At 41.6% G+C, this 13,544-nt stretch overlaps 1 protein-coding gene across 1 annotated transcript in view; it reads right to left on the bottom strand.

The window, feature by feature from the left end:
* bbs9 (Bardet-Biedl syndrome 9) overlaps window positions 1-12,477 on the bottom strand; it is a 168,944-nt gene extending 156,467 nt beyond the window's left edge. The window contains exons 1-4 of the mRNA XM_007900881.2: window positions 12,361-12,477; window positions 11,738-11,826; window positions 5,322-5,444; window positions 751-901 (exon numbers count right to left, since the gene is read on the bottom strand). Of these exons, the coding sequence (XP_007899072.2) occupies window positions 751-901; window positions 5,322-5,433 (263 nt within the window). The 5' untranslated portion in view covers window positions 5,434-5,444; window positions 11,738-11,826; window positions 12,361-12,477. The remainder of the gene's footprint in view (window positions 1-750; window positions 902-5,321; window positions 5,445-11,737; window positions 11,827-12,360) is intronic.
* Window positions 12,478-13,544: the final 1,067 nt, after the last annotated feature.

The raw sequence follows: 13,544 nt of genomic DNA, 5'->3' as shown, positions 1-13,544 counted from the left end.
ACTGTAGATATAATGCAGCTCCACAAAAGTGCGTGATATACAAACCTGGAGGTATAAAAACCTGCAGGTATAAATAAAAATTAGACCAAGTCTAATCGACATCCTAATGCTGTGATAAAAGTTGATTGTTATCATCAAGCAGAACATTTAATTAAAAAGAATGACCACACTGTGCTGATGCATGTAGAAATACGCAACAATGAATGGACTGGCAGGCACATTTTTAAACAGTCTTTGCACTACATATCCATTTTTTGCACTCTCCAAAAAGCTCCCTCCTTTATCAGAACATGTCCTGCTGTCAGCATAGCCATAGAGTCCTGTAGCTCAGTTGAAGCACTCGTCTCACAAGTGAGAGACCTGGTTTCAATTCTCGGCCGGGCAAAATATTAGGCAAGTTCCCTTAGTCCAACCGCCACTGTTTATCTAGCAATAAGTAGGAACCCTACTCTTAGTCAATTGTCGGATCGCTTTTCTGGGGGTAATAATTCCTTCAAAAAAAAATAATAAATTGGTCACTTCAATCCATGACTGTTTGTGGAACACTGCTGTGTGCAATTGGCTGCCGCATTTCACACAATATATACAGTCAATTCACTTTACAGTATATTCTGTAAAGCGCTTTGTGACGTCTCGAAGACGTGATAAGGCTATATCAAATGCAAGAAATATTATTATTTGCATCTCATCATCGTATTGCAATATTCAGATTTTTTTATTTTTGTACAAGTCTTTAATTTATTTACTTACGAAACAAATTTTCCCACTTCCACTTGCAATATAGGATCCTGAAGTTGAATCTCCAGGATTAACTCTTCTGGTTGGGCCGTTGCTCCGGGTTTGGAAGGCTGTGGAGAATACACCCGCAGAATTCCCTTGTAACTGCCAATAATAATTTTGTCTGTAAAAGAACACAAAAAAAATTGGCTTACTTCTTCCTTTGGAATCAAACAGCAAATATAAAGTTTAAAATAATAGAAACTGATTAGTCACAATCCACATATGAAGCGCAGAAAGTACAGGTAGATAATCTCCAAAGTGACACCAACTTCTTGCACCATATCTCTCAACAATTTTCCAATCTGCTAAAACAATTCATCTGGTTCAGGCTACAAGCACAGAAAGGAACGGGGTATTTGAAGTCAAATGCATAACACAGAGATAGGCATAAGGGCCTTGACGTAATATTAACACGTGGATTCGCAGCCCTTTATAAGCAATTCTTCCCCAGCAGTGTCATGGAGTCTTTAAAAAAACAAGATCTTGGCTTAATGTTTCCTCTAAAAGACCCGACCAATAACAATGCAGTAGAGCAGAGCTGATTATCTGCATTAATTGGCATCAGCTCTATTGAGAATACATGTTTTAGCCTCCCACTGCCCCCCACCCCCATTTATAAGACCCCCTCTGACCTACTGGACCTAAGAACAGCATTACACCAATAATCCTTGCATTGATGTGTTTGCTCATGCCTCATCGCTTTGCCAAGATTTGTCAATGTACATCACAGGGTTTGCATACACCAATAATGATAATAATCCTTGCATTTGATATAGCGCATTATCACGTCTTCGAGATGTCTCAAAGCGCTTCACAGAATATATTGTAAAGTGAATTGACTATATTTTGTGGGCGAAATGCGACAGCCAATTGCGTACAGCAAATTGTTTGTGGGACACAGCAATGTTTCTCAATGTGTCACTGTGCATTGTAAATATTCTTTTCCTGATTGCGTGTGAGCATTGCCTCAAGTTATACAATTTAACTGAGAAAATTCATTACGGTTTTCTATGGAAATAACCTTTTTTATGTATAAAGGCAAAGATTATCCACATTTATTAAATTAACTTTTTTGTAAAATTGAGCAGAGAATTCAGTAATGATTTAGCAAGAAATGTTCAAATGTAAATACGACATAAAGTTAACAATAAATTCTGTAGACTACACAACTCATATAGTGATTTAGGATTTCAAAACAAATGTAAATATTATGAGAGTTTGTAGTTTTGATTGGACAAGACTTTGTTTTAGTTTTTATAATCTCTGATCTAGTTTAAGTAGCAATGCATCACACAGCCTGGTCCACAACCTTTATTATTCTACGTTGAAATTAGTTTGGTACAGATTAAACCACCACTAGAGGTCTCAGTTTCGGTTCAGTAATAAATTGGTTAATACTGAACAAGCATCCATTCAGAAAGTGCATGATCGAATGAAATAGCACAGTCCTAGCAAATCAACAACAAATTTATATAGCAACTGTCACGTCAGAAGGATGTCCCAAGGGTTGGACAATCAACAGATTGGATACAAGTCCAGGGATGGAGACCGGTGTGGGGGTGTATTGTGGGTTGAAAGATAAATAAAAAGTGCAGTCAAAGAGGAAGGTCTTGAAATGGGCCTTGAAGGAGGCGAAGGAATAGGCAAGGCGAAGGGATTCAGGGATGGAGTTCCAGAGACTAACTACCAATGTTGGGTCATGAAGCAGGCCGTTACTGCAGAGCAGAGGGAAACAGCAGGTTGGTAAGGTTTTAGAAAGTTAGAAAGGGAGGGTGGGCCAAGACCATGGAAAGCTTTAAAAGTGACGACAAAAATCTTGGAGTCGATCCTTTGGGGATGGGAAGATAGTGAGGTGTCGGCTGAGGTGGAGTTGATATGTTTGCAGAGCCAGATGCAGGAGAGGACAAGAGCAGCAACATATTGAAATGGTATACAGCTTGTGGAGGGAATAGTTGAGAAGACCAGCAAGCAAAGAGTCCAACTTGGAGGTGATAAAAGCATGGATAAGGGTCATGGCTGCCCAAGGGGAGAGGTAGCAACAACAACAAATTACACTTGTAATCGCGCCCTTCATGTCAGAAAGACATCTCAGGCTATTGGACAGTCAGGGGTTTTTGGACACAAGCTGGGAGTTAGGTTCAGGAGGAGTGGAGGGCAGGGGGCTAGAGGTGGGTGGTGGCAGAAGGCACGAGATGGGAAAGCAACGGAGATAGGAAATGTTACAAAGATGGGGAAAAAGGTGAATGCGTCAAGGCATCGATGTGAGGTTTAAAGGACAATTGAGAGTTGAACAAGAAAGTTTATACCCTGGTATGGTGCAGTGTCCATCCATGTACAGTGATGCTAACAGCACCAGAGATGAAAAGACACTGACAGGAGCCAATCAGGAGGGCCTCTGTCTTGTCAACATTCAATTGGAGAATGTTAGCTCTCTTCCACGACGTAATGTCCGACAGGCAATCGATCAGGACATCAGAGGTCTTGGAATCGAGGGCAGAGTCACAGAAATAGAACTGGGTATCATCTGCACATATATGGAAGTTAATGTTTGCAGATCATCTCAGAGCTTGTAAATGTTAGAGGAGGACCAAGAATAAAAACAACAACAACAACTTGTATTTATATAGAGCCATTCATGCTGGGTAGCATCCATGAATGCTTCACAGTGGCAGAGACTAACAATAATAATAATAATCCTTCCATTTGATATAGCGCTTTTCACGTCTTCCAGATGTCTCAAAGCACTTCACAGAATAGACTGTAATGTAAATTGAATTGACTGTATATTTGTGGGCAAAACGCGGCAGCCAATTGCACACAGCAATGTCCCACAAACCGTCGTGGATTGAAATGACCAATTTATTATTGGTTTTTTTCTTGAGGGATTATTATCAGGCGTGTGGAGTAAGGAAACTTGCCCAAGGTCTCACCCTGCCGGGAATCAAACCCAGGTCTGTCGCTTGCAAAGCAAGTGCTCTAACCACTGAGCTACAGGACTCCACTACAATGAGGTGTCTGTAAGCACGATCAAAAATGAAGGTCTTTAGGCAGGATTTGAAGGTGAGGAGGGGCAAAGCTGAGGGATTGAGGGAGAGAGTTCCAGAGTCTCGGGGCATAGTGGCTTAAGGAACAGAAGGCCGGAGCCAGCTGAGCGGAGGCAGCGGGTGGTGCAGTGGGGGTGTAAGCACGTCGGATAGGTAGGGAGGTGCAAAAGCATGAAGGGATTTGAAAACGAGTAAGAGGATTTTAAAATGCATCTATTTGGTGATTGGAAGCCAGTGGAACCCAGCAAGGACTGGTGTGAGGGGAATAGAGCCTTAAGGAACTCCACAAGTTACAGTGCGGGGGCAAGAGGAGCATCCATTGGTAGATACTAAGTGGAGACACTGGGAAAGAATGAAACCATGTAAGGACCATATAAATTAATATCATTAATATAATTTAATATCATGTAAGCTACTGATATCACAGTCATCAACAAATATATGCTGCATGGGCTCTAAACACATTGAGTTTACATTCTTTCTTTTATGGATGGGGAGGGAAGGGATGCGAAGGAAGAGAAAAATATCCCCCACCCCTCGACGATATTGGTAACCTGAAGTATTGCATACTTTTCTGTGTCTGCTTGGTTTTGTCTATTGCTTCAGTAACGACAGGATGATACATCAGCAATAGCAATGACTTGCACATATCTTTAATGTAAAATGAATGCTTCAAAACAGTTCAAAAATTTCCACTTCCTAAATTTGGCTGTAACTGACATGTTTGTATTTATAATTTCTGATCTAGTTTACATAACAATGCAATAATCAGTCTGGTCCACAAAGGTTATTGTTCTATATTGAAACTAGTTTGATACAGATTAACAACAGCATCTTGTATTTATATTGCACCCCTCAAGCAGAGTCCCAGAGCCCTCTGAACCACCACTAGAGGTCTCAGTTTGGGTTCACTGACAAATTGGTTAATACTGAATCAGTATCCATTCAGAAAGTACATCACCAAGTGAAATTACACAGCACAGTCCTATCAAGAGTCATTAACAAAAGTACACAGTGCAATTAAAAAAATTCTCTCTTATTCAAACTGTTCCTTTTCTGGGGCATTGAGATTCAGCAGGTTACTGCTACATTTACACATATGGGGTTCTGTACCGACTAAATTCTGTATATGGAGAATATATGAATCAGCAGCAAGTCTAAAGTATATCACATAAAATATAATATAAAAATGCTACAAAATTGTTTAGAAATGGATAGGAATAAGCAGATGCTGAAGTTTACTTAACCATCGCACACACAGGTTAGTAGTTAGATATAGGGCAGGATCGGGATAGTCAGACTCCTGCTAAGTGTTTTGGAAAAAAAACATTTGTACTTGACAGCCTGTTAATTTACAATATTTGCAACCACCACCACCATTTGGTGGTCAAATTAAGTAATAAAGCTCTTTTAAGTGTTTAAATGGAATTACTTGCTCAGATTAAAGGAAGTAACGTGATCTTGTACTTGAATGGAAAGTACTCCAATTGCACTTACCATTTCCACTTCCACTATTGTCCACATCAGCAACACACAAACATCCCAGGTCAAATTCCTCATGCTCTCCTAGTGTGGTGGACCACCAGTCTCGAGCTTTAAACAAAGACATCCTTTTTCAATCTGCAACCAATAAACAGAAAAAAGTAACATGAAACTATTAATAAATAATACCTGATCAGTAGGAATAAATAATACTATTGATAAGTAATACCTGATCATACTTAGTGACTGAAGAATATTTTCTGTGAAAGAGCTCAGTGTTCAAGTATTTATGCTCATTCAAGATAAATGATGTCAGTGCTCTGGAATGAAGTCATTTTTTTCATTGTAGCTACCCAAATTCAGCAGTGAGCCCTTCCAAATCCCACTATTCTGGAACAACCTGAATCTCAGAAGAGTATCTTAGGCTATAGTTAATATCAACCTGAACAGGCAGACATGAGCTTAATTTAACGACTCTTCTAAAGGACAGCACCTCTGATAATGCAAAATGCCCTCAGCACTCCCTTAAACCTAAAATCTCTGACTCAGAGGCAAGAGTGCTACCAACTGAGCCAAGTCGCCACCCATGTATGAGAGTATTAAAGTAAATTACAACATAATAACTTACATGCTGGGGAACATTCTCCCAATTGTAGCTAACACTAGTGATTTATAAAACTGTTCAACAAAGTTGAAACATAAGAATGAAGATTTACATTTACATGAGACAGACTGCAAATCCATGAGACAAACAGATGAACAATAACATTGCTGGTAGCCCAGTTAGTTGACCTGGGATTGGAAGGACTGGATTCCAACTTCAGTGGGTCCAACCCTTTCAAGGTCTGGTACTCTAGTTTACAGGTGGCAGCTTGGCTTAATTTGTAGCAAAATCACCTGAGTTTTTTTTGCAAAAACTGTAATGTCCGAGTGAAAATTGGAAAGCAGAATCTGTCTGGACTGCCTCCAAACACACAAAGCCAAGCAGATTCACTCTAATCCAATACTCTGTTGACGCTACATCAACCTGTCGGGCTCGTCAATGAGACTCGGTAAGTATAGACAAGCGGTCCTAGCCGGATCAGTACCAAGCTGTTTCAAAAATGATATGCATCATCAAGTGTTACTTAACATTTCTGTAAAACCCTCATCAGTGCTTGTTACTGTAGTCAGAATACAAAACTTCTATTTGCACATTCTAAATGTAATGCATTACTTTATTTTATTTTTAAAAAATAGATTTTGTTTCCTAGTTATGCACAATACGGTATATTATCTGTACATTAGTGAAATAATGAGGGAATGCAAAAAATGTCTCTCAGGATAATGTTAATAATTCAAAAAAAATAATCCTTGAATTTTCTATAGCACCTTGAGGTGTTTTCCAGATAGGCTTTATTCAGCAATAAATATTTACAATAAGATCAAAGGTTAAAATATCAACATAGTTATCAAATTGTCTATGTTACAATAGTTTCTGTGTTACTGGTACCATGTATCATCTATTGGTTAAATAAACCTTGTCCAGAATGAAACATTTTATGATTGGATTAAATACAACGGGAATTTCACTCAGTTACCCTCAAAAAGCTTTACCTTGACGTAATCTAATATCTAATTCTGTGGAATAAATTGTGCTTCATCTTTGAAGGCAAAGGCTTGATAGCTGAAAAGCATTTGCTCATTCCATGAAGTTTTAACCTTAAAGGCAGTATTGCAAACCATCTGCAACAATTATACTGAACACTGGCTGCCAGTGAGAAAATGTCCACAACTACTCCATCACAGAAAAATTCATTTCATATAGTTATCTCACCTATATTGGAATAAAATCTACATTTAAAAAAACAGGCCACATATACTGTGTGAAACAGTGACCCCACTTCTATTTTCATCTACACAGTATATGGTCTGCGTGAAGCTTGACAAAGTCCAGTGAATTAATTAGTTCTTAGAAAGAAAGCCAGGAAGATCAACTCGATCTAAGCTGAATTTGAAAATCTTAAATAGAGTATTTAAAAAAATCAGTGAATAATCTCTTGCATAAAAAGCCAAAATAATTGCTTTAAATACAGTAGTAAATTAGACAGCTGGAATGTAATTATTCTATTTATCATTAGAAATTACCCAACAAATCAGATGACAATAGATAATAATGATCCAGTTATTAACTTTAGGATTAATGACATATATAAATCTCAAACAGCTCTCCGGTGCTACAGTGGAGTCCTGTAGCTCAGTGGTTAGAGCACTCGCTTTGCAAGCGAGAGACCCGAGTTAAATTCCAGGCAGAGCGAAACCTTGGGCAAGTTTCCTTACTCCACACAGAGCCTAATAATAATCCCTCCAAAACCAAAAACAATAATAAATTGGTCATTTTCAATCTACGACTGTTTGTGGGACATTGCTGTGCGCAATTAGCTGCCGCGTTCGCCCACAAATATACAGTCAATTCACTTTACAGTGTGTTCTGTGAAGCACTTTGGGACGTCCTCCCGACGTGGAAAGCGCTATATCAAATGCAAGGATTATTATTATTATTATTATTATTATTAATTCCTCTCAAGATTATACTGCACTTTGCCACAGACAGAATCTGTGCACTGAGAATTCCATTATAGTGAGATCTACGCTTTGTTGTGCTAACAGAACTGCACGAGAATAAATTGCAAAAATCACAGGGCAATCCTCTGTGGCTGGTTAATCTCCATATTGCCATTAGTTCAGGAGCAGGTTGTTTAGGAAGCATCTCTCTGTGTGAAAGGGAGAATCAGTTTATGACATCAGTCAGATGAAAACCTGCATTTTTTGCTCTGTAACATATTTTTTAAAAATCATAAAACACTTTTCAGTAATTACTGTCAGGTAAAGATTTTGTAGACAAATGCAGTATTTTGCACACAGCTGGGTCTATCAAAGAACTATGTAGATTGTTTATTCCAGAGAAAATAAAAAGATAACAATACAAAATATACAGTAAATACACTTTACAGTATATTCTGTGAAGCACTTTGAAATGTCTCGAAGACGTGAAAAGACGCTATATCAAATGCAAGGATTATTATTAGGCACCATAACTGCCTATTGATGGATTGTGGAGTCCTGTGGCACAGTGGTTAGAGCACTCGCTTTGCAAGCAAGAGACCTGGGTTCAATTCCAGGCAGAGGGCGAAACCTTGGGCAAGTTTCCTTACTCCACACAGAGTCTAATAATAATCCCTCCAAAACCAAAAACAATAATAAATTGGTCATTTTCAATCTGCAACTGTTTGTGGGACATTGCTGTGCGCAATTGGCTGCCGCGTTCGCCCACAAATATACAGTCAATTCGCTTTACAGTGTGTTCTGTGAAGCGCTTTGGGACATCCTCCTGACGTGAAAAGCGCTATATCAAATACAAGGATTATTATAATAGAATTTGGTACATATGATGAATGAGGTTACTGAATCCAGGTAGCCATATTGACTGAGAAGACATTAACAAATGAAAAAGCCTATAATCTATGAATAAATCCAGTTTCTAGATAACAATACCTACATAATGCTAATAACTTATTTACAGTGCTATCCAATCATAACAGAATATTTCATGTTGTTTATTGCTGGAATTGGGGGCTCGCAGTTCATTATAATTCTAGAAGTAAGTGAATTTATCAGCCTTCTGGCTCTTATTCGACTGGGAGGAAATGCACTGAAATCTGCAATGAAACAGCCACCAAGCAATAATGCCCATAAAATAAATAAGTGATCATACTGAGTGAGAAATTTCTATAACAGATTAAGGTTTCTGCTTTCAAAATATAGTTAGTATTGTTGACAATCAGCCCACCAAAAAAGGATTCATCCCAATAGCTGTAATAGGAATGCAGCTTTTCTAGGATAAGTATTCAAGATCCAATATTTTATGATATATCAATGCAAAATGTATCTTTTTCTCTGAGGCAAAAATCATTGGATATGTTTAATTACCTCTTTAGGTGAACTCATGACTTACTTTTGTGATAAGTGGTGAAGAAGTGCATGTGAAAGGTAAACTGTTTTGAAAAGTGGCATGATGAATTTCAAAATGTTTGGAAAACAACCAAGAGTTCAGAAAGATGTTTATAAATCAATGCCACTCTCACTTCAGTTTTCAACAATATTCCCTTTTTCTAGTGTTATTTATACAGTATTGCTCCTTCAATCAAATATGCTCACTCTTGGTGAAATCATCCGCAGACACGGGGTCACTTCCACATGTACGCAGATGATACCCAACTCTATCTCTCTGCCTCCGTGCTTGACTCCAGGACCACTGCTGTCCTGACAGAATATGTGTCAGATATCAGTACTGGATGAGAGTTAACTTCCTCCAGTTGAATGTCAACAAGACCGAGGTTCTCCTGATTGGCTCCTGTCAGTGGCTCGACACCTCAGGCGCTGACAACATCACCATCCATGGTTGCACACTCAACCTGGCTAAGCCAGTCCAGAACCTTGGAGTCTTGTTTGACCCTCAACAATCCTTTCTACCCCACATCTGTGCCATGACCTACCCTGCCTTCCCCACAACATTGCCCGGCTCTGCCACTGTCTCACACCGCAGGCCGCCGAAACCCTCATACTATCTGAGTTCAATTCCAGGCAGGGCGAAACCTTGGGCAAGTTTCCTTACTCCACACGCCTAATAATAATACCTCCAAAACAAAAAAAACCAATAATAAATTGGTCATTTTCAATCTACGACTGTTTGTGGGACATTGCTGTGTGCAATTGGCTGCCGCGTTCGCCCACAAATATACAGTCAACTCACTTTACAGTATATTCTGTGAAGCGCTTTGAGACGTCTAGAAGATGTGAAAAGCGCTATATCAAATGCAATGATTATTATTATTATTATCTATGCAAACTCCCTGCTTCTCAGCCTCCCCAACTCCTCCCTCCATAGGCTGCACATCATCCAAAACTCTGCAGCCCGTGTCCTCTCCCGCACCAAGCTCCATGACCCTAACACCCCCATCCTCGCCCAATTTCACTGGCTTCCCATTACACAAAGGATACATTTCAAGATCTTGGTCCTCACCTTCAAAGCCCTCTATGGGCTTGCTCCCACCTACCTCTGGAAACTCCTAACCCCCTACCAACCTGCACGCTCCCTCCGCTCAGCGGGCTCTGGCCTGCTTCACATCCCTCGCCTCACCCGCCCCACCATTGGCAGCCGGGCCTTCACCCTCTCTGTACCTACCCTCTGGAACTCCATCCCGCAGTCTCTCCATCTCGCCCCCCCACCGTTGCGTCCTTCAAGACCCGACTCAAGACCCTCCTCTTCGACCATGCCTTCGATCACCCTCCTCCCTACCCCCCCGCCCTGCCCTCCACCCGCTCCGATCCTGACCCCCAGCTCGGATCCGAAACACTGATTGTCCAGCGCCTTGGCCATCCTCTCAACGTGAAAGGCGCTATACAAATGTAATTTTGTTGTTGTATAATATTCCTTGCATTTAATATAGTGCTTTATGGGGGTTGTTACAACATGTTAAATACTTCACTGAATTTACTGTGAAGGGATTTGACATGCATTTATAGGCTAATGCCGCAGGCAATTTGTTTGTGCACAAATTGCGACCTTTTTTTTAATCTGAGGGATTATTAGCCAGGAGACCAGGAAAACAAATAGTACCATGGGAATCTTAACATCCACCTGAACAGGCAAATGACATGTCAGTGCAATACAGTGCTCCCCCAGCACCTCAGAGTGCTGCCAACTGATACAACAAAAACAACGTTTAGTCAAATTAAATTACAGTATTTAACAATTCCATTTTGTTTAATGCAAATATAGTCGACATACAAATAGATATTATCATGCCCTCAAACAAGATACCATGAAAGGGGGGAGGTGTCGAAGTCAACTATTTGAGCAATAATGCTTAATATTGTGTAACATTTTTAGCAGTACAATCAATCTTGTGCCATAATCCCTCTGAATAACTGCGACATATGTGCTCCGGGATTTGTGGAGGACACTAATCGGCTTTTCCAACTATAGTACTTGCCATCCAACATGATACGTTAAAATTATTCACTCCACATTTTTGTTTTGTTCATATGGAGAAAGTTCACTCAATGCATTCCGCTACAAAACAGTCAATGAACCCAAAAAGCACAGGGTCGGATCTGTCGCCCGGCAGTTACTAATAGCAACCGAGAAATTGCTAACTTCTTGAGAAATCAGGACCTTTGTGGGGAAGGAGTTTAAATCATTCCCCTCACATCACAAACATCAGCTCAGACATATTTATGCTTAATGTGAGTTTATGGTTAATGGGAGCTCGTATTTCCACAAGCAACTCATCCCACTTAACGCACATGTGTGTGTGTCGGTATATTACTGTATATACATCAATAACTACCATCAAAGCCCAAACACATCAAACTCCATCTTCACTCACCTTCAAAATCCGTAAAGGGGCTGCAACCCCCTCCCACAGCCGCAAACCCCAGTGACAGGCAATCAAGTCAAACGCAAACAGCTCAGGCTCTGTCGGGGGGGAATGAAAGAGCAGGAAAAGCAATCACCAGGTGCTCAACATCTCCTCTTCCCCCGGGGCGGGGCGGGGCAGGGCTGGGCAGGGCAAGGCGGGGCAGGGTAGGGCTGAGCAGGGCAAGGCTGGGCTGGGCAAGGCTGGGCAGGGTAGGACTGGGCTGAGCGGGGCAGGGTAGGGCAGGGCAAGGCTGGGCGGGGCTGAGCGGGGCAGGGCAAGGCAAGGCTGGGCGGGGCTGAGCGGGACAGGGCAAGGCAAGGCTGGGCGGGGCTGAGCGGGACAGGGCAAGGTTGGCGGGGCTGGGCAAGGCTGGGCAAGGTTGGCGGGGCAGGGCTGGGCAGGGTAGGGCAGGGCAAGGCTGGGCGGGGCAGGGACATAGCCACCAGCCCGGGGTGGGGGGTGGGGGAGAAGCCCGCACATGGATACTTGCCCCGCCCGGCGGTTACTGCCAATGAAGAGCGACAACCCGAGCCCGCGGCTGTGATTGAACAGATGAAGTGAGTGCCAGTGTTTGCTGCTCTGTCTCTCACCCACTGGTGCCGGTGTTGGCGGCTCTCACTGTCCCCGGTGCCGCCGCTGTTTGCAGCTCTGATTCCTGGCCTCCTCCGTTGTCATAGCGCCCGCGCCAGCCCGGAAACCCGGCAGCTCCCACCAGGCAGGACCGGAAGTGTCTCGCACACCCCTCCGCCGCAAAGCTCCACGGGAGTTGTAGTTTCTATTTTGCTGTCTGGGTATCGCTGCTGGGAAAATGATAATTATCTTTGCATTTGATATAGCGCCTTATCACGTCTTCCAGACGTCTCAAAGCGCTTCACAGAATATACTGTAGGGGAATTGACTATATTTTGTGGGCGAAACGCGGCAGCCAATTGCGCACGGCAGTCGTGGATTAAATGACCAATTTTTTTAAAAAAGAATGATTACAGCCGGAAAAACAATCCACCAATGCACTAATAGTCGAGTTCCTACTTACTGCTAAGTAAGTCGGGTCCAGCTTCACCCCTGTTACACGCTCTGAGACTACCCTGCATGGAGGGCACTGTGTAAGTGCAAGTTGTTGTAAGGATACAGAGGTGTGTGGAGTACGGAAACTTGCCCAACATTTCACCCTGCCGGGAATCGAACCCAGGTCTCTCGCTTGCAAGGCGAGTGTTCCAACCACTGAGCTACAGGGCTTCACATTATTAATAATAATAATCATCCTTGCATTTCATATACCACCGTATCATGTTGTGGAGACATCTCAAAGCACTTCACAAGATATACTGTGTATGTTGTGGACAGAATGTTAAAAGTGCTTTGGTACACTACCTCACATGAAGGGCGCTATATAAATTTAAGTTGTTGTATCTATTGGACTGTGATATGCATTTCTCAGAGAGCAATAATATTTGTTGTATTTAACTTAGCGCCTTAAGACAAATGTCTTAAAGTCCTTCCCAGGTAATTTCTCTCAATCGGTGGTGATGATTGATCTGAGACACTATCCCTCGTGAAAGGTGCTCTATAAATAATAATCCTTGCATTTGATGTAGCGCTTTCCACGTTTTCTAGATGTCTCAAAGCGCTTCACAGAATATACTGTAAAGTGAATTGACTGTATACTTGTGGGTGAAATTGAATCCATAAGAGCATTGCCACTATCTTCCTGCCACATTTCAGATACATGTCCCTCCCCATTAAATGATGATTCCACCAGCTGGAGCTTGAACAG

Source organism: Callorhinchus milii, unplaced genomic scaffold (assembly GCF_018977255.1).
Source record: "Callorhinchus milii isolate IMCB2004 unplaced genomic scaffold, IMCB_Cmil_1.0 Scaffold2, whole genome shotgun sequence".
Lineage (NCBI taxonomy): Eukaryota > Metazoa > Chordata > Chondrichthyes > Chimaeriformes > Callorhinchidae > Callorhinchus > Callorhinchus milii.
The sequence above is the reverse complement of the archived record's forward strand: the minus strand, read 5'-3'. Positions and strand labels throughout refer to the sequence as shown.